The 20,005-nt window shown below is 40.6% G+C and overlaps 1 protein-coding gene across 2 annotated transcripts in view; it reads left to right on the plus strand.

Moving 5' to 3' along the window:
* The window catches only part of BRF1 (BRF1 general transcription factor IIIB subunit), a 507,447-nt gene extending 488,492 nt beyond the window's left edge, over positions 1–18,955 (plus strand). For both annotated transcript variants that reach the window (XM_089687515.1, XM_089687516.1), the window contains 3 exons: positions 4,915–4,966; positions 12,792–12,933; positions 15,407–18,955. In XM_089687515.1, the coding sequence (XP_089543641.1) occupies positions 4,915–4,966; positions 12,792–12,933; positions 15,407–15,444 (232 nt within the window). In that variant the 3' untranslated portion in view covers positions 15,445–18,955. The remainder of the gene's footprint in view (positions 1–4,914; positions 4,967–12,791; positions 12,934–15,406) is intronic.
* The last annotated feature ends 1,050 nt before the right edge of the window (positions 18,956–20,005 follow it).

Consider the following 20,005-nt stretch of genomic DNA (forward strand, 5'->3'; position numbering starts at 1 on the left):
AGCTGCTCGCTCTCCTCAATGGGCGGTCGGATGAAAATGGACTGCCTGTCTGTTTTCATCTGATCTGACGGGCGGAAGGTGAATGGGATCCCCATCCGTCCCTTTTTCGGATCGGATGTTGGACACACCCACCGCTCTATAGAGGAGAATGGAGGTTCCGATTGGGTCCGCCTAATTGAACAAGATGAAGTTAGAAGCTGATTGGCTACCATGCACAGCTGCATTAGAATGTGCACTCTCCACTTTTAGTAAATCAAGCCCAGAGATTCTCTTTTGTGAGTCAGGAACATAGAGGAGATACAAAAGCACAAAGGTACAGTATTTTACATGTCAGTTTTCTGTGATCTTTAGCATTCCACTAGTAGGTATACACACAATATACACACGTATACTTTCTTAGTGTGAATTGTCACCCACACAAGCAGAGACATAAAGCAACTCTCTATTAGGAGGTGAAGGTGTAATTAGAGTTATAATATCTCCAATATATTCCTCTCACAATGGACTCATTGATACAGTAAGAATATAGAGAAATTCCCAGTGCTTTTTTTCCTTACATATTGTTCAGCTGCCTTGTCACAATCCGCTTTCTTCCCCAGCATAATAGCTACTGAATTATACCAGTAATTCCCCTCTGTCAAAGTTTTCTTTGTTCAAGCAAGCCATATTCTTTATCCCTTTCTCCCATTTCGCTTTGTAAGTGAGATAAAGGGAAATTATTAACAGTATGTGTTGGGGCTGGGTGTCACTTAAGTAGAATTATAGGATCTGCCTCATTTACTATAGAGGGGCTGTGCCCACCAGTGATAGGGTGCCTTCTTTCTTTGTAAAATAGTCAACCTTTAGCTCTACAGTTAATGTACAAGAAGCCCCAGAATGCTCCACACCCAGTAGGGTTGTTTAAATACATTCTGTCATTCATTGCTGTACAGGAGAAAGTATAGGAACAAACAGTTCTGTAAGATGGAGCAAAGCCTCACTGCTGCAACGCAAATCACCATCATGGCTGCTAACTTTCTGAGAGGGCGCACACTTGGGCACCAGAGTTTTAAGGTATAAAGTTTGTTCCTGGCATATCTCTTGTTTTTTTTCCTATGATTCAGAGGGACCTACTGCACAAGAATACATCTCATGCATTTATGTATACATGCAGGTAAGTGTAGTTCTAATAGCGCCAACATATTACATAGCACATTAAACTGGAGCTCCACCCAAAAGGGGACGTTCCGCTTTAAGAAGTGGTCCCCTGCTCCCCGTGAGGAATTGGCACCTTTGGGGAGCGTTGGGGGGAGGGGAAACAGGTACCCGATTTTGACAGGTAGCCACTCCCACTTCCACTGCGATAGTCTTCTGGGACATGTGACAGGTCACAGAAGACTATGGGACCAGGGGCAGACTGACAACTCATGAGGCCCCCCGGGCAATAGGGATTCATGGGGCCCCTGTGTCCTTGCCCAAACTCAAAAAAGCCTATGAAAAAGGTACCAGGGGCATCTCATGGGACCCCCTACTGACCCCAGGCCCTCAGGCAGTGCCTGAGTTTCCAAATGGTCAGTCCGCCCCTGTACGGGACCATTCACAAAGTGCAGTGCTACTCGCACATGCAAAGTGGACACCCGGCTGTGAAGCCAAAAGCTGTTACAGGCAGGTGCCCGCACTTAGGATGCCAGCGCCAAGGAGCAAGGATGGCTGTTGAGCCCGGCTGCAGTGCATGAGGGTATACCAGCCATTCTCAGCCAGGGTTCCTCCAGAGGTTGCCAGGGCTTCCTTGAGCTTTGGCTGATTGACTTCCCATCAAATAGTGTCTCAATGGTTTTGGGGCCAGCGCCACTTGCCAGAGCCAGCTGTAGGACATCAGTGATTTTCATTGTCCTTAAAGGTGGCATTCTGACCACCACTTGCCCCCAATGTAAGGGGCATTTTTTGTCACTGACCTGTGGAGGGGTGACATGGATGTTATTGAAGTCCAACCTGGATAAAGCTTATATGCACTGGCTATTTTTATAAGCTGCAGAAGTACCTAATGTCCGCACTGAATAATCTACAAATTGGTTCCCGTTTCCTAATGCTGATTAAGCAGAGCGTACTCCCGGATGTGTGCTATGGGTCTATTGGTGTCTTGAATACACAGAAGTAAGAACAGCTTCTATTCTTGCTACAAGACCAAAATACCTGGATCTTTATTTTGTCATTTGAAAAGTACTTCAAGAAACAGAGAGCAGAGGAATGTAATCCATTGTTCAGCTTAATTGACTTGTGTGTTGCATGGAGTTCCCCTTTAATAGGGCTCACACCATACTACTGCACAGAGACTTTCTGCAGTCCGTGCCTTTAACAAAGCTGCTCTGATGGTGCCTGCTGTTATTTGTGGTTCTTCGTGTTCCAGAAGGCCTCAAATGGACAAGTCTACAGTGAACGATGTCTCGTACGTCCCCAGAACGAGGTTGATTGCATTATACCAGTTCTGTCACATCACTGGGGACATCCTTTGTAGCCATGGCAGCCAGTGATGTGAGGGGTCCATATGGCAGCTCTGGCAGCAGCTGCTGGCTCTTGCGAAGGTCAGGACATGTGGTGAAAAAGCAATCTAGCTGTTTTCTTGTTAGGTGAAGCTGGGAAGAGCCTGTCTGGTCCCTGGAGGATCCCAGATTCTTTTCATTTTCTCCACTGAACACATGGAATTTCCTGCCTCAACAACACATACACACAATTCCCTTCCATAAAGGGGGAATCCAGTTTCATTTTAATAAATGGAAAAGGTTCAAATTAGGTTTTGCGGAACAGTCCATTAACGACTTGTCACTGCACACGATCATGTGTTTTTTTTGTTTTTGTTTTATGGAGGATTTTCCTAATCATGATAGGGCATTGTTGTACTTGTGCTCTTATAATATTGGGATAATATTGCATCACCTGCAGAACAGACTAAGGTCATCTTCGTTGTGCTGGCAATTTGCATTGTTTTTGCTAAAACCTGTTCAATATAATTAAGTCTTTTAAAATAATAAACAAACGGCATTAATTATCTGCTCCTCTACAGTATGTTTCTTTTATGTAACCCAATGGCTCCTTCTCTGTGACTACATAAAGCATACATAAGTGTGGAAGAATTGTATTTGCTGTGCTGGTCTCCAGTCTTCATTGGAGGTGAGCAAAACAATGGCAACACCCCAATTAAAAGGAGTTTAACATTACATTGTACATTAGCAGTACAACAAGTACTGAAAATCATTTAAAAACATTGTTGCAAAGATTAGTTGCACTGTTGTTGGCCAGTTTAATTAGACATCAAATCTCCCATTTCACCAAAGGTATTCTATTGGATTGAGACCTGATGACTGTGGAGGCCATCGGAGTCCAGTGAGCTCATTGTCATGTTCAAGAAAACAATTTGAGATGAATTGAGCTTTGTGACATGGTGAATTATCCTGCTGGAATTAGCCATCAGAAGATGGGTACACTGGCACCCGATGTGGTCTGCTGCTGCTGTAGCCTATCTGCTTCAAGGTTCGACGTGTTGTGTATTCAGAGATGGCATTCTGCATACCTTAGTTGTAATGAGTGGTTATTTGAGTTACTGATGCCTTTCTATCATCTCGAACTAGTGTGCCCATTCTCCTCTGACATCAACAAGGCATTTTCATTCACACAACTGCCACTCACTGGATGTTCTTTCTTTTTTGGACCATTCTCTGTAAACCCTACAGGTGGTTGTGTGTGAAAATCCCAGTAGATCTGCATTTTTTGAAATACTCAGACCAGATCTGGCATCAACAACCATGCCACGTTCAAAGTCACTTAAATCCCCTTTCTTCCCGATTCTGATGCTCGGTTTAAACTTCAGCATGTCATCTTCACCGCATCTACATGCCTAAATGAATTGAGTTTCTGCCATGTGATTGGCTGATTAGCAATTTGTGTTACCAAGCAATTGAACAAGTAGTTCAGTTGTTAATTGGAGGCATGATAGGATATTCTGAAAAGATGAGTTTTCAGGGATTGCCTAAAGGTGGCCAGAGTGGGAGATAGCCAGATAGATTGAGGTAGAGCATTCCAGAGGATGGGAGAGGCTCTGGAGAAGTTTGGAGATGAGCATGGGAAAGCTTGAGAGCCAGAGGAGTGAAGAGGACTGTTTGGGTGATATTTAGAGACAAGGTTGATGATGCAGCTCAGGGCAGCTGGCTTTGTATGTTGTTGTACATATTTTAATTGTATATTTAAGCATTTGTATGGAATTTGACATTAATGAGCAACTAAACTTGAACTTTAAATAATAGTAAATAGGTGGAATTTTATGGTAAAAGAGGCTACATTGGTATATTCTGCCAAAAATATTTTTTTTTCTTCCTGCTAATAATCATTGTAAAATTTGTACGATGACTTCAGCATATGTGCAGTACACCGGTCAATCCCAGCCTATTCCTGGCTTTTGTGACACCTGGATGCCAGGATGATATTATTTTCATGCACATGCATGGGAGTTTTGTGATCCATGGCCAACCAACAATGGAAGACAAAAGACTTCAGTTCCTATAGGAAGACAGGGAGAATAAGACTGCGATGGGGAGGGTGGACTGTGAATCGCTGGAGATCATGCTAGGAGGTAAGTATGCCAAAATGTGAAAGCCTGCTGTGCAATTCCTGCCATTATAGCATATGCTCTGGGAGCCAGCATTGGACACAGTTATCATTTAAGTATTTGAATTGCAAATCTCTGCAATCTGTAATTGTGTATTTTGCAAAAAAAAAATAAATGGAAATTGCACTATTGCTCATGTGGTGATGCTGTGTGTTGCTGTAAGAAAACATTTACTGACAAAAATCTGTGCTCATGAAACTGTAGAACCCCTCATGCTCCTTCATCTTTTATTAATTTTAAGCCTGCTGTTGATCACTTTCTATTTTATCTTTCAGAATGAGACCTCTAGTTTTTACGCAACCATCTAAGAAGGCAGCAATGGAACAGGTAACTGTCAGATTGCATTTTACTACCAGAAAGGTCAATGTAACTTGCAGCTTCATGATAAAAGACAGTCATGACTCGTTTGTGAAATCTTCTCGGACGTCTGTTTACAGGTATCGGGGCACAGATTGTATCAAAATGCTATCTGTACAAATCAATCTACAACTTTTATTAAGGAATTAGGGCATTCTCTGAGGATGGCTGCATTTCCATATATATCCATACTGGTGGGAGACAGGCATATAACCCCCCGTGGTGGGGGATTTCACATATGGATACACAGATGCCAGTCTCAGGTCAGTTATGAAGAATACCTGCTGTTTGATTAGTCTGGCAGCACTGAAAGAACCCATAACTGCTTGTCCTAGTGACAGATGCTTACAGCAAGATATGACATTCAGGATTTAATTCATGCACAGCGCAGAATCATGCACCTTTGTTGGTTGTATAAAAAATGTTTGTATGTATGTATATATATATATGTGTATATATATATATATATGTGTATATATATATATGTGTGTGTGTGTGTGTGTGTATATATATATATATATATATATATGTGTGTATATACACACACATACATACATACATACATACGTATATATGTATGTATATGTAAAGCCGTCAAGGATCTCAGAATGCAACTGTACTTCTAGTTTTATTTAAATTGATGTTTCAGTGGAATGCAGCCCACGATCGGTGACACACTGAAATATTGGTCTAAGTAAAGCAGTAATCATTTCTTATGCAATTCCAATGAGTGCCTCTTACCTTCGCTTATATTTTCATTATGCAAGTGCTCTGAGGCCCCTACTCTTCAGCCTGAGTGTCCACATCCCCTTTAACATGACTGAGTCCTTTAATTGGGCTCTCATAATCTCGTTTAGGGTTGAATATATTTTTATTAAGATCTACAGGATTTACAAAAAGAAAACGGCACATACAGCCATGTGTTGTACCATAAACGTAAAAATATGTTCAAATGGCAAAAGACAATAGACATGATGAAAAAAAGCAAAAAAGTCAATGACTGGTCAACAACGAACAATAGTCAAATAAGACACATTAATAGGAAATAAATGCAATAATTGTTATCATACCTAGTGTAAGGCATAAGTATGATGGGTACTCATAATCTGGTTTTAGAACCTATGTGAAAAAAGATCATATTGGTCATATTTAGGCACAAATTCTGAAAATTCCAAAGGGTTAAAAGAAAAAAATTAAAGCACCCATGTATAACACCCAATCCTCTGCAGTCTCCAGAAATGATTGTTTTTCTAAAAAGTGCCTTCAAATTGTTTGCCATTTAAAAATTTATTTTTTTTAAATCAAGAGGACCAGAGGTAAAACTTGTACAGAAATGCAGATGGATTTAATTTGAATTTTTCTGCAGAGTGTTTAAGCAGTGGCACAGTTAAACTAATAGGAGGCATGGCCTTATTTCCTTCCATAGGACGGCATATACAGAATGTATAAAGTGAATGTGATGGGTATACATTTATGATCAAATATGTTTTCCTTCATTTTCTGTTCTCTGTGTACCTCACAGTAGCTATATTCTTCCCTTTTATAGCAATAATTCTATGAGAGCAGAATCTGAATACTTAGGGCAACTTAGACACCTTGGGCATCTATCATTTGTTCAGTGCTGACCCACAGTTACCAACTACAAACCTTCTCAAGAAAATGACAATGGAAGAACAAGAACTGGTGGCTGTGGGCAGCTCAGAACTAGCAATCATTTCAGTGCATTTTAGAAATTTATTGGAGATGGGAGTCACGGACTGCAGTTCCTAAAGTAGAAAATGCAGCGTCCGCTTCAGAGCACCAATGCCAAACATTGCATTAAAATATCGAAAAAATAACAAAGTAGAAAAAAAATTAGGAAATGTATTTGCCTTCTGCCTGCAGTAGCACAGCAGGGATGAGATCACAATCCTTCTGACCAGATCCTGGTCACATGGGAGATCCCCTGTGCCAAACAATCTTCTTACAAGATCTGGGATTTTCATACAGTTAGGTCCATATATATTTGGACACAGGCACAAGTTTAGTTTTTTTCAGGTATTTACCAAAACATATTCAAGCGATAGTTATATGATGGATATGGGACCAAAAGTAATTGGACAATTGAATATAATCATAAATAAAATGTTCATTTTAAATATTTTGTGGAGAATCCTTTACTGGCAATGACTGCCTGAAGTCTGGAACCCATGGACATTCCCAAAGACTGGGTTTCCTCCTTTCTGATGCTTTGCCAGGCTCTAACTGCAGCTGTCTTCAGTTTTTCTTTGTTTGTGGGGTTTTGCTTTCAGCAAGTGAAATGCATGCTCAATAGGGTTGAGATCAGGTGACTGACTCGGCCATTGCAGAATATTACATTTATTTTCCTTCAAAAGCTCCTGGGTTGCTTTTGCAGTGTGTTTTGGATCATTGTCCATCTGTACTATGAAGTGCTGTCCAATCAACTTTGCTGCATTTGGCTGAATCTGGGCTGACAATATATCTCTAAACACTGCAGAATTCATCCAGCTGCTTCTGTCTTTTGTCACATCATCAATAAATACCAATGACCCAGTGCCATTGGAAGCCATGCATGCCCATGCCATCTTACTGCCTCCATCATGTTTTACAGATGGCGTGTGTGCTTTGGATCATGAGCTGTTCCAAGCCTTCTCCACACTTTTTTCTTCCCATCATTCTGGTACAGATTAATCTTAGTTTCATCCATCCAAAGAATGCTTTTCCAGAACTGGTCTGGCGCTTTTAGATGTTTTTTGGCAAAGTATAATCTGACTTTTCTATTCTTCATTCTTATGAATGGTTTGCACCTTGTGGTGAACCCTTTCTATTTGCTCTCGTGAAGTCTTCTCTTGATTGTAGACGTTGACAATGATACGTCCACCTCCTGGAGAGTGTCCTTTACTTGTCTGGATGTTGTGAATGGGTTTTTCTTTACCATAGAGAGGATCCTGTGATCATCCACCACTGTTGCCTTCCGTGGACGTCCATGCCTTTTTATGTTTCTGAGCTCACAAGTGCATTCTTCTTTCCTCAGAATATACCAAACTGTTGATTTGGCCACTCTTAATGTAGCTGTGATCTCTCTGATGGATTTGTTTCGTTTTTGAAGGCTTTCACTTCCATGGACAGCTCCTTTGAACGCATGATGTAGGTTCACAGCAATAGGTTCCAAATGCAAATACCAAACTTAGAATCAACTCCAGACCTTTTACCTGTTTAATTGATGAAGAAATAACGAAGGAGTAGCCCACACCTGGCCATGAAACAGCTTTTTATTCAACTGTCCAATTACTTTTGGTCCCTTGAAAAGGGGGGATGGCTACTCTTAAGAGCTGTAATTCCTAAATCCTTCCTCCAATTTGGATGTACATACCCTCAACTTAGACCTGAGCATTTGCACTTTGAGCCCATATCCATTATAGAACTATAGCTTGAATATGTTTTGGTAAATACCTGAAAAAATCTAAAATTGTGCCTGTGTCCAAATATACAGTATATGGACCTAACTGTAGTTCTTAGGATCTCATTGGAAGGATCGTGACATGACACTGTGCAATCTGAAGGTATGATCAATATGTTTTTTTTCTAATTATTTATTATTATTATTACAGGTACTTATATAGCACTGTCAATTTTTATGGTGCTTTTACATATATATTGTACATTAACCTCAGTCCCTGTCCTCAAGGAGCTCTAACTCGCATTCATACATACACATACTATTATTATACAGTATTTATAAAGCGCCAACAGTTCGCTCTGCGCTGTACATTACAAAGGGAGACAGAACATGCAACAGTACAATAACAATACAATGTGATACACGAGGGGTTCGAGGGCCCTGCTCCTTGGATTTTACAATCTAGGAGGGAGGGGATAGTGGTACAGGAGGATATAGCTGTGGGGGATGGAGTGGTAGGAAGAGTGGAGGAGGTTGGCAATTAGCAGGGGGTGGGGTAGGCTTCCCTGAAGAGGTGGGTTTTCAGGGTGCGCCTAAAGGAGAGGAGAGTAGGTGATAGTCTGATGGGTTGGGGATAGGGAGTTCCAGAGGATGGGTGACACCCTGGAGAAATCCTGGAGGCGGGCATGGGAAGAGGAGACCAGGGAACTAGAGAGAAGGAGGTCTTGTGAGGAGCGGAATGTGCGTGTTGTGTGGCTTGGATATTGGGGCAGTATGGTGGACAGCTTTGTACATCAGTGTTAGGATTTTGAATTTGATAAAGCATAAAATATACTGTAATTTTAAGGTGAGGGTAGGATATCAGTTGGAGGATCATTGGTTAACAGTCTGTTTTGAAACCACTGAATATATTGAAAACATTGTACTATTGATTGTTGGGTATTTGTAGGCATTGCATTAATTTCAAGAATGGAATTCCGTCCCATCGAGAGTATGAATTTTTGAGCCAGGCAAGAAGGTCTTCCTTAACTGTACACAGCATGGACAGAAAGTTAACTGCAAAGATCTGATAGATTGTCAGTGTAATTTTTACTCCCAGGTACGTTAAGTGAGAGGATTCCCATGGAAATGACAACCAGAGAGATTGGGCTCTTTTGTTGGGTAGAGTAATGTTAAGCATCTCAGACTTGTGCAGATTGATCTTAGCGCTACACTCTATCTGTTTTTCTACTTTACATTGTTCATTTTGTCCGTCACTAACATCTGAGGCTTCTTCATGTGCTGTATAAACTGTATGTAGCGGAGGCAACATACAGTATACAGTACTGTGTTCTGGCTCGAGCCGAGACATTCCTGTCTCAGACCCGGAATACAATAGAGTCTGCCGGAGCGGCACTCAGCCATTCAGAGAAAGCGATGTCTTCTATCAATGAATAAAAAGCTTCCTTTGATTGGCTAAGTCAGAGAGGCAGGCTGATGTCACAACCTATGACTCACCCAATTAGAGGAAGCTTTGTACTCATTGATATAACACACCGCTTTCTTTGAAGGCGTGAGTGCCGCTCCAGCAGACTCTATTGTCTGCCGGGTCTGAGACAGGAAGTTCTCGGCTTGGACCAGAACACAGTGCTGTATACTGTATGTAGCCTCCTCTACATACAGTTTATACAGTATATGCAGTGGCCTCCGATGTTAGTGAGGGACATAGTTTGTAAAGTAGAATAAAAGATGGAGTTCAGCTTTAAAATATGACAAGGCACTATCATCTACAGGACTCACTAAGAAGGTTAGGAAGAGTAACCTCTGAGATCTGCTACAACTCTTCAATTAATTATTGACTCCTGAGAAATTTCGGGTAGATTTGTGAACTGAAGTTCCTTCCTACAGGAAGAAAAATGTATAGTCCATAGCAGCCAATCAGATGCCTCTGCTCATTCTACACTGTATTGTAAGATAGCCAATAATCTAACTGGGTGCTGTAAGCGGAATGTTTCCCTTTTGGACATGTTTTTATTCATGAGGTTCAATGTTAGCAGTTACAGCGAATGTGTACCACACCTTCTGTACAGATCTACTTTGGAATTTCCGTATATTCTGAGACAACAGACTCGAAAGTACACAATTTGAACTTGGTAACTAGTGCCGCTAGGAAACAAATCCTTTAAAATGTGAAATGAAGTAAAAAAATCCAAGTAATCATCATCTTCTGATCTCAGGAAGGACAGTGTTTGGCACCCATAGGGGTTAAGTATTCAAAGTCTTCCTACAGAACCAATCCAAAAAAATGGGATTAAGTGCCACTGATGGAAACTTTGTTCCTTGGGACGCTTCATGCTGAGAATTTCCATCCAGCATGTGAGTGGTGTGGAACCAAGTATAAGCTGCTCATTGACTCGTGCAGACTGCAGAAGTAAAGAAATCACCTAATTAAAATATGACCTCTTCCTAATTATCTTGCCCATCTCCATCCTGCTGCACATCTAAAACTGTGCCATTTTTGTAATGAGCAAGAATAAAAGTCATAATGCTTGTCCCTAGGCAGCGTATTGAGCAGTTTGACAAGTTTAATACTTTTCATATCATTGTCATTCTGTTCAAAATGCAAAATACTGGAGTTATATAATCATCCTCTAGCTCTGGCAGAAATAAGGCAATTTATCAATCTGCTGCAGAAGTGTGGAAAGGACAGTAAATTAAAGTTCCCTGGGGTGGATAAGCAAATGTGTTATCAGTGCTGGCTAAAGATTTGACACAAGATTGGTCTTTTATTGTTTGCACTTAAAAGCAAGGTCCACTTATTTAATTAGGACCTTCACTACTATGCAAAAAGAAACAGGCAACTAATGCAGGCCACAGACGGGTCGTTTATTGGCCGAATTTTCGTCCGACCGAAAAATTGGCCAATATTCACACCGTTAGTGGGGCAATGCCGTCGGCCGTTTTTTACAGATCTTCTCGTTTCTTTTTATCGGTCATGCTGGAAAATCTACAAAAAACGGACGTTTTTCGTAAGCATTGGTGGCAGCATCCATGGCGGCAACGACCGATTTTTTGTTTATCGGACGATAAACGGCCGTCTATGGCCTGCATTAGTGGCTAAATGTTTATCACTTCCGCCTAGCAGCACTAGGGTTGTCAGTTCAAATCCCAACCACGGTACACCCTGCACAGAGTTTGCATGTTCTCCCTGTGCCTGCGTGGGTTTCCTCCAAATACTACAGTTTCCTCCTACACTCCAAAGACATGCTGGTAGGTTAATTAGCATTGCCTAAACTGGCCTTCATCATATCACGACTCAATTACTGCAACTCCCTCCTTACTGGCCTGCCTCGGCACAGGCTATCCCCGCTTCAGTCGATCCTGAATACGGCAGCCAGACTCATTCACCTTACCAACCGCTCCATTTCCGCCACCCCCCTCTGCCAATCCCTTTACTGGCTTCCGATTGCACAAATTTTACTGGTATGTGACCAGCCTTTGTTGGGGATGCAAAAAGGAGAGGAGGGTACCATCCTTCATATCTTCTGGACTTGTAAAAAACTAGATATTTTCTGGTCCCAAGTCTAGGAAACCATTAAAAATCTGCCTGATTTCAACTCGGGTAGAAACCCAGCCAAATACCTATTGCATCTATTTCCCACAACACCAGTATAAATGCTCTACGTCAATCTACTAAACACCACAAAGGCCTGTATCCCATCCCTCTGGGAAGAAGAAAATTTCATAAGTGGTTTACTTGGAGGCTCTTCACATGTACACGTGAAAATGGCACAGTCCCTGATGCAGAGGGGTGAGAGAGAAACTTTATTACCTCTTTTCCCCAGACTCTGCCTAGTCCCCCCCCTTTCTTTTTTTTCCTTCTATTTCTTCTTTCTGGAACCTCTTACGTGGCCCCACAATTTGGGGAACACATTTTTTTTTTTGGTTTAGTATTTTTATACATTATGGGTTCAGATGGGTATCTTCCGTATATACCAGGTGAGGCCCAATATGGTCTCTTATATTGTTATCCTGCATTATCTGACAGATTTGTAATCCTATTGGGTGTATCTGCCATTCACAACACTGTATCCTTCCTGCATTCCTGTCTGTTTGAAAAAACTGTAAACATTGTTAAAAAAAGAAAGTAAAGTTGTGGCAGGGACTGGAACATGTTCATCTAAAATGTCTTTGGTCCTAGGGTGCAAATAGTTTCATACAAATATTCAGAGCTACATGTTGAGTTGAGCTGAGCTTGTTTGGTTGCTGTCTTGCATGTGACCTCATCCAGTATGGTGGCACATGACCTGTTTAGTTTTGACTTGGCAGTAAATCTTCATTAGCTGAATGTTCAGGTATGCCTGCAGAGGTTATAGTAACCCTGTATCTGTTGTGTTAACTGATTTTTTTTTCCAGCAACCTACCCGAATCACTGAGAGTCAGCCTAATGTGGTGGTGGAGACTGGACCTGTCTCATACAACCATGAGGATGAAGAGGAGGAGGAGGAAGAAGAGGAGGAGCACTGCGTAAGCGCACTTCAGTTATTGGGAGGGAACGGTAAGTACCGGTTTAGAAATTTCTTATCCAGCTTCATGATAACATTTTTTAGTGCCCATAAGTGGGCAGAGCGGTGGGACCTCTGTCCTTCCTCAGACATCTTGTGCTTTGGTAATACAGCAAATTTCTTCCTGATTTGACCCACTGATGAAAGCAAATCGTGCACAATGACTCTTAGCTTAGTTCTCTCAATGGAAAGGGTAATGATGGAATTATTTTGTTCTGTATCTGTTTATTGAGGGCTCACATAACCACTCAATCCCTACATGGCTTGTTTGGATCGGTCATACAGGTTGTTTTCACTAAATTGCATGTGGCTAGCCTCTTGGATTTATATGACCTTCACTTTTATTTTAGCATTTACACACTGTTTGTAACTTGCACAAAACATAGGGCCTGCTTTTTTGTTTTTATGAAGTGATCAACTGTAGTTGATCTCTGATCATGTTCAGTCTATGTGGGAATAACCACTGATCCTTGAGGTTGAGAGATATCGTATCTTAAAATATGGCTGTAAAGAAGTCCCTTTGCCAGGTTTATGCAGATCTTGTACAACTTCTTCAACTGATCCCAGATGATATGGACATTCAATGCCCATATCAAATATATATATATCTGTCTATATATATATATATATATATATATGTGGCCTTCTTAGATCAGACCCAAAATATAATAGAAATGTAAGTTGACCTGAGCCTTAGAAAAAACTTCCAAAAACACCAATAAGGATGGAGTGTATTCCTTAGGTACACCATATGGGTTAAAGTGGTACTGCAAGAACTCCTGACTGGTCATGGATAAACAACATGGATAAAGTAAGTTGCTAGCACACAGTTTGTTTCAAGTGCAATGCTTTTTAGTCTTATATGATCACATAGAAATCCCCAGGCGTGTACACACATGCCAGAAGAAGGGTCTCTGCATGGACCCGAAACACTGCTTTTTTATGTGATTATACAAGAATGAAGAGCTTTGCACTTTAAAACACGCTTATTGGTGTGCTGGTGACTAATAATACTCTACAACATAATGTTACATTCATGGAAGGAGTGTTTGAGCCAACGTCTTACTGTTTTGTGGCAGGCACCTTTTATTATGCATTGTTGGAAAAAACAATTGCTTTTATCTATTTTTCTCTTATAATTTCTTGAAGGCAATTTGTAATTTTTACACGTTTTTCCAAGGAGGGTTATATTATTTTGCAATAAACTACGGTACATCTTGTAAAGAGCTGGCTGGGTAATTCAATTTGTCTATTTGCTGTGGATGTACATGAAATAAAAAAAGCAACTTCGCTTAAAATTCACAGAAATCCAGCACGGCCTTGCAATAATTTCAATTTATTAAACTGAAGGGCACAGGCACACTTGGGATTGGACTGTGTTTTGGAAGTGTTTTGTTTACCTTGTCTGTGAAAGTTCTCATTTATCCAAGTCATGGCATATCAAGTAGCAGTTAGTCACAATCAACTGGACTTGTTCTAGAAATTTGAAGACATTTTGTATCTTCTCCAATTCACCTTTCACCCAGATGTTTTCCGACAATGACACTTGCAGTGCACCCTTCCACACGGCCGTATACATTTGTTTTCCTCCCTTATGGAACTAAAAGATAACTCAATGAAAACATAACCATCTATAAGTGTTATTACAACCTCACATACAGTGTTCAAAAACAACACCCGTTATGCAAAGACCCATTTATAGAAACCAAGCAACAGATCTCTTTCAGTATGTTATGTTTTAGCACCAGGAGCATGATGATGTCATTTTTGGCAATGAAAACAGGTTACAAAGCCAATATTTTCATATTTGATACAAACTTAGAAAATGTCCCCAACAAAATAAAGGAAAGTACATAAAGCCTAAAGCCAGTTATTTTTTTTAGTGGGGGGGGGGGATACTTATTGCCTGGCTGTCATGCTGCTCCAATTTATTTGGTTGAGTGACTGGCCTTGAGAAAGTTAAGAAAGTCTAACTTTCCTGATCTGTATGCTTGTTTTAGATCAGTGTCTTAAACTATCACAACCAAGCATTCTTGAATTTATGGTGGACAATATGCCTGTTTTAAGAAACCACTGCTGTACTTTTCTAACCTGCGCTACAAAAATAAAAAAGAGAATTTGGTTGCTCAAGTTGACATGGCTACTATCCTATTAGTCCCTTTTCATCAATGAGAAGCTGTGTCTCCCAGTTTATTAACAGCTAAATGTATTTTCCATCTCCTAATTTTGCTACTCAAAATGCAATAAGATAAAAAAAAATGCAGAAAATTTATGGCACTTCATAAACCATCGCTAGCTGCAGGTCTTAATATTGGCTGGTCGTTCTGACTGTGTCTGTTTACTGCATCGTAAGAATTAATCAGAGCATAAATTCTTGCATTAACATGGCAACACAATTATTTTTTTTTTCTTTCCCATCATCTTGGAATTGCAGTATATTAAACTCAACATTTTGATTCATTTCAGATTATGGCTGCGACCTGGATGACGATGACGGCTATTGACCGTTGCGACATGACAAATTACGGTGCTTGTTCCCCAATGATCTTGTAATATATGGACTTGTATCAATGCTGTTCTGTGATCAGCGTAATTATACATAGTAGCTGGCATTTTGTAATGAAATGGACATTACAAAATGTTACTTTTGGTCAGTTGTCAATGGCCTTTGACTCATAACTGCTATTTATTGGGTTTATAGTACTTGAAACTTTTGTTACTTTTTTTTCCTTTAATGTTATTATTCTGTAATGTTCTGTATGTTTTGATACATTTGTTCTTAGAATTAAACCCAGTGAGCATGGAGTAAAACAAAATTGTATTGTTACACTTCTGCTTCCCTCAAGTAGACGTCCAGTCAAAAGCAAAATATGCTCAAAACTGCTCCTAGCCCCATTCTAAGCCCTATGCTAACTACCCTGTAGAGGAAAGATGTGGAAACGTACCTAATCTAAGGGCTCAAAGTCAGTCATGTAAACAGCTCCCAGCACCAGCTTCAGTGTACAGGAGTGCACTTAGATCAAGAGCACGTTCGGTCAAAAGTGAAATATGCTTAAACCTGCTCCCACCCTATTCTCAACCCCGTGTGAACCACCCTGTAAAGGAAATATGTGTACACTTACCTAATCTAAGTACTCTTCAGTCCACTCTTGTGATCTCCCCAGCGGCTGGCTTAAAAATTGACGAGGGTACTTAGCATAGTGCTTAGAATGGAGTGGAAGCAGGTTTAGGCTTCGATAGCTTTTGACTGGACTTCTACATCTCATTACTAACACCCATAATACATACTTACTAGACTCTTCTACCTGGCAAACATATCACAATGCACAATGAAACGAGGAGCACGAGATTAGCACACCAAAAGGTATCTAAACCTAAACATAATTGTAATATACAGTTGCAAGAAAAAGTATGTGAACCCCTTGGGATTACGTGGAGTTTTGCAGGAATTGGGCATAAAATGTGCTCTGAACGTCATCTAAGTCACAACAATAGAAGAACACAGTCTGCTGAACATAATACTACACAAACATTAGATGTTGCCATGGTTTAATTGCACATAACATGTAAACATTCAAAGCGCAGGGAGGAAAAAGTATGTGAGGCCCTAGCTTAATGACTTCTCCCAGAGCTAATTGGAGCCAAGAGTGAGCCAACCTTGACTCCAATCAGTGTGATGATATTGGATGTGTTGTTGACAGCGGTCCTGCCCTTAAAAAACACACACCTGTTTTGGTTTACTGGTTTCAAGAAGCACTGTCTGATGTGAACCATGGCTCGCAGAAAAGAAAAGAGCTCTCAGAAGACCTACGATCAAGAATTGTTGACTTGCATGAAGCTGGAAAGGGTTACAAAAGTATCTCCAAAAGCCTTGATGTTCATGTGTCCACGGTAAGACAGACTGTCTACAAATGGAGAAAGTTTAGCACTGTTGCTACTCTCCCTAGGTCGTCCTGTAAAAATGACTGCAAGAGCACAGCGCAGAATGCTGCATGAGGTAAAGAAGAATCCCAGAGTGTCCGCTAAAGACCTACAGAAATCTCTAGCACATGCTAACATTTTTGTTGACACATCTACAATAAGGAAAACATTAAACAAGAATGGAGTACATGGGAGGACATCACGGAGGAAGCCATTGCTGTCCAAAAAGAATATTGCAGCACGTTTAAAGTTTGCAAAGAGCACCTGGATGTTCCACAACACTACTGGCAAAATATACTGTGGACAGATGAAACCAAGATTGAGTTGTTTGGGAAGAACACACAACACTATGTGTGGAGAAAAAAAGGCACAGCACACCAACATCAAAACCTCATCCCCACTGTAAAACATGGCGAAGGGAGCATCATGGTTTGGGGCTGTGTTGCTGCCTCAGGTCCTGGACGGATTGTTGTCATTGATGGGAAAATGAATTCCAGAGTTTATCAAGACATTTTGCAGGAAAACGTGCGACCATCTGTCCGCCAACTGAAGCTCCGCAGAGGATGGGTGATGCAACAGGACAATGAGCCAAAGCATACAAGTAATTCAACAAAACAATGGCTGCAACAGCACAGAATACGCCTTCTGGAGTGGCCCAGTCAGAGTCCTGACCTCAACCCGATTGAAATGCTGTGGCATGACCTTAAGAGAACGATTCACACCAGACATCCCAAGAATATTGCTACACTGAAACAGTTTTGTGAAGAGGAGTGGTCCAAAATTACTCCAGATCGTTGTGCAGGTCTGATCTGCAACTACAGGAAACGTTTGGTTGAGGTTATTGCTGCCAAAGGAGGGTCAACCAGTTATTAAGTCCAAAGGTTCACATACTTTTTCCTCCCTGCACTGTGAATGTTTACATGTTATGTGCCCAATTCATGCAAAACTCCACATAATCCCAAGGGGTTCACATACTTTTTCTTGCAACTGTATTTCAGCTTACCAGTCCTTAAATGCCTTCCTTTACAGTATTTTAGGCTTTTTTTCCCTTTTATTTTCACCTGGTGATCCTGCTTTTTACACATATGTCTTGTTCCTTTGTGTCTACACTCATTTTTCCATTGTATCTATGAAGAGAGCCATTCATGTCACCCAGTTACAGCAAACATTTGTGCCTTTGTTCATCTCTATTACAAGGGGGGTGGTGGCATTTGTGGTTTACACAAATAAGGTCGCATTGTTTTATGCTCACAGGATGCAACAAGGTTTCTGGCAAGATCAACAGGTATTTTCTGTATTTTGCTGAAATCCTCTTAGAAGTAGCACATCGCACCGTCTTTTGCGGACCGCTTTCGGGGGGTTGCTAACTTAACATACACACCCACAGCGGTTCGCATGAACGGGGTGTGATTCTGATGTGGTGCGGAATTCGCACAGAAAATGGTGCGAATTCCACACCGCATCAGTGTGAACCCAGCCTAAAAGTAACTAAAAATGTTTATGCCTGGAGTTCAGTTTTAAAATAAACACCATAGGAATAATGCAAAAAAAAAAATGCTCATAGAAAAATTTCTTGGTGCCCATATCAACCAATCAGCTTTCAAAATATTTGAAAATAAAATAAGAATTCTGATTGGTTGTTATGTGAAAGAAGAAATGTTCTTATTCCAGCATACTCTTCACACATTAGCCCCATTTGTGTATAGTGGTGTTTATTTGATTGATTGTGCTGGTTGAGCCAAAAAAAAAAGGGTTACAACCAGGAATTCAGCCTGCAACGGATTTCCCATGTGATGTACTAACCATTCAGTCTAGACAATTGCATATTCCTGATGACATTAATTCCCACACAGCTGCTGGAAGCTCACTGTTAACCTTTTGTATGTCATGTGAACAAAGTACCCATCACTTAACCAACATAACTATACAGGTGATTATTACCCTGCTTGGAGTTCTCCTTTAATATGGCTGCAGCAATGATGAACACAAGCAGAACAAACACTCTGGATCTGCAGAAGCCTTCACTTTAATTGCATTGTGTCATGCAAAGCTTTCTGTGACCTGTCACATTTAATAAACATCTTTCAATATAAATGTACTTTATAGGCATATTTTTAGCAGATCCTGCTTCTCACAGCAACAAAACGATAAAAAGATGAACGATATTGGTTCAAGGTGTACAAAAAAAGAGAAATCAAAAGTCAAATGACCGGAGAAGGGGTGCCAACAATAAAACATTTATGTAATAAGCTGAAACGCATTGTATAAAATGCAGTAACCTGTAGTAATTCATCTGATCTCCTTTATTACCAGGCCACAGAATCTAATTGGTTTACATATTATGTATGTAATTACATATGTAATTCAAAAGCATTGGCCTTTGCACTAATAAAGATAGCTAAGTCCCACTGATTATGCAATGGGGAATCATAGCTATTAAAACAAGCTCTCCAGCCTGTGCAGTTACTCATTCCCCCCCCCAACCTGCAGGGATTGGGGGCAATCCATAAACATGAGATAATCACCCGTCTGACCCAGATCAGATGACTGTCATCTCCTGTGTGCCCTGATCACACAGGTGGACTGCAATATGCTGTGTTTTATTAAACTTCTGCTTTTCACAGCTGGATGTGTTTTTCTGTGATAATACATAGCAGAACTTAGCTGTTTTGGACATATTGTTTCTGCTACATCACAAAAAAACTTTCTTAAAAACATACGAATCTGCTAAATTACAAGAAAACACATACCGTATTTGCCGGAGTATAAGACGACTTTTTATACTTAAAAATATACCCCAAAAATCAGGGGTCTTCTTATACGCGGGGCATATAATGTGAGCCTTCAGTTCGTTTGGGCCAAGCTGGCTCAAAACGAATGTCCCTAATCTGTCAGCCCTCTGGATGTGCGGTAATACTGTATGTAAGGTAGCTCCAGCTACATACAGTATACTTCGCGAGCCAATCATGGTGAGTGATGTATTCTGTTAATGAATACAAAGCCTGCTTGGATTGGCAGAGGTTGTGACATCATCAGCCCGCCTCTCTGACTCCAAATCATTAATAGAATACATCACTCGCAGTGATTGGCTCAGTGCGGTGTACTGTATGTAGCTGAAGCTACCTTACATACAGTATTACTGCA

Source organism: Staurois parvus, unplaced genomic scaffold, assembly GCF_062004578.1.
Source record: "Staurois parvus isolate SC_StPar_1 unplaced genomic scaffold, SC_StPar_1.0 ptg000426l, whole genome shotgun sequence".
NCBI classification, from domain to species: Eukaryota; Metazoa; Chordata; class Amphibia; order Anura; family Ranidae; genus Staurois; species Staurois parvus.